The sequence below is a fragment of the Plectropomus leopardus genome, unplaced genomic scaffold (genome assembly GCF_008729295.1).
Source record: "Plectropomus leopardus isolate mb unplaced genomic scaffold, YSFRI_Pleo_2.0 unplaced_scaffold6901, whole genome shotgun sequence".
NCBI classification, from domain to species: Eukaryota; Metazoa; Chordata; class Actinopteri; order Perciformes; family Serranidae; genus Plectropomus; species Plectropomus leopardus.
Window position 1 is genome coordinate 1 of NW_024675939.1, and position 1,780 is coordinate 1,780.

At 36.6% G+C, this 1,780-nt stretch overlaps 1 protein-coding gene across 1 annotated transcript; it reads right to left on the reverse strand.

The window, feature by feature from the left end:
* Positions 1-319: 319 nt before the first annotated feature.
* Positions 320-1,243, reverse strand: LOC121939974 (piezo-type mechanosensitive ion channel component 1-like; the record flags this gene model as incomplete). The annotated part of the gene is made up of 2 exons (XM_042482871.1): positions 320-524; positions 1,043-1,243. Coding segments are annotated over 2 exons (406 nt in total), but the record flags the coding sequence as incomplete, so codon positions are not given.
* Positions 1,244-1,780: the final 537 nt, after the last annotated feature.

Consider the following 1,780-nt stretch of genomic DNA (forward strand, 5'->3'; position numbering starts at 1 on the left):
CCCTGTATTTTTGAAAGAAATCTAACTATCTCAGGTTTCAGAGATTTAAATGATTGTTTGACTATTCTTATCAATATTATTAGGAACTACTGAAAATGGATTTCGAATTTTAAGATAATTTACTTGTCATTTTTTACTAATTTGTGCATGACATTTGTAGGAGATTTCTTGGGTCATTATGTTCTTCCCTGTATTTTTGAAAGAAATCTAACTATCTCAGGTTTCAGAGGTTTAAATGATTGTTAGAGGTGTCTGAAAACAGCTAAAAAATACTGGTGTTTAACACCATGGGTTAACGTCACTGCACATCAGGACTCACCTCTGCAGAGAGCGGGTGGTATGCCCACACACAGGAGATACTGGTAGATCATGAAGATGGACAGGAAGAGACAATATTTGGGCCAGATCCTGGCTATAGCTGCTCGCCGCCGCCTCACCAAGATGGCCACCAACCAGCAGCCATGGATGATCACCAAGAAGTTCATCCGCTGGCCAATCACATTCACCGTCATCAGGAAGCAGATCTTTTCAACAGAAGATCAGTTTGGAGTTTTAAACAAACGTAAAATCTAAATTATTTGTGAAAACTCCAGTGTTTACTTCTCATAAAAATACCTGAAGAAAGTGAAAAGGAAGATTTTTTTTTTTAATGATAAGGGTAGCAATAATTACACAAATAACAAGAAATTGGTAATAAAATTATAATGTAAAAGATCATAAATGGAAAAAAAAAATCTTATGAATGAAATATATGAAATGTGAGAAACCACATACATATATTTGAAGAAAGATGGGAGAAATTGATTACATAACATGAATGTTTTTTTTCCTTTATTTTGTTCCTACCTGTCTCAACATGAAATTTCTCTATTCATCAGCCTATGCATTTTGAGTTATCTTCTTTTGAATTACATGTAAAAGATTGCGATAGAAAACTTTTTTCATATTGCAATATTTGCTCCCATAGTATCGCAGTTCCTGTAGTTACAAGATTTTCCTTTTTAACTTCCTGCTGCGTGATGAAGTGATATCTCTCTGTTACCTCTAATCCAAACTTGTAGAAGGTGTAGTTGAGCAGGTACTTGAAGCAGGGGAGGAGGCCCTGGTCCAGAGTGTCCCTGGTGGCGGCGGGAAACAGAGCAGGGATGGTGGGGGGAGACCGCTGCAGCTGACGGTAGTGGTGAGCCTGGTGACGATACACTGTTGCCTCAAACACCAACAGCATCAGCACCATTAAATGGTCCTGCAAAAAAACAACAACAAAAAAACATTCAGGACACTAATTCAATTATAAGTTCAATTTATTAGACCTTTACTGGATCAGCAGACAGCAACGAAACAAGGCAAAGAAAACTTAAGAGCTGGATGTGTAACCTCATTATTTCAAGAGTACTAACTTGACTGTGTCTGTGGCACTGCTGAACTTAATTGTGGTTCAGAGTTTTTTTTCAGTTTTTAGAAGGGTTGATACACCTAGAATACAGAACAAAATATTTTCTCATTTATGTGTAGCAGCATCTACTTTTGGTTTTATTTACCAAGGTTTTAGAAAAATAAAACATGTTTCTGCCTCTCTACCAAGGCAGTGGAGATGAGTTCAATTTCATTTGTGCAGCTCACAGCATTGAAAAATGACATTTATTTCACATTTTAAAATTTAAAAACAGCTCAAAAACGCATCAGCTCTCTCCAAAAACAGTACAGATGAGTCAGAATTTGCACAGTTCTTTTTTAACTGTGCAAATTCTGACTCATCTGTACTGTTGTGAAATGACTCACA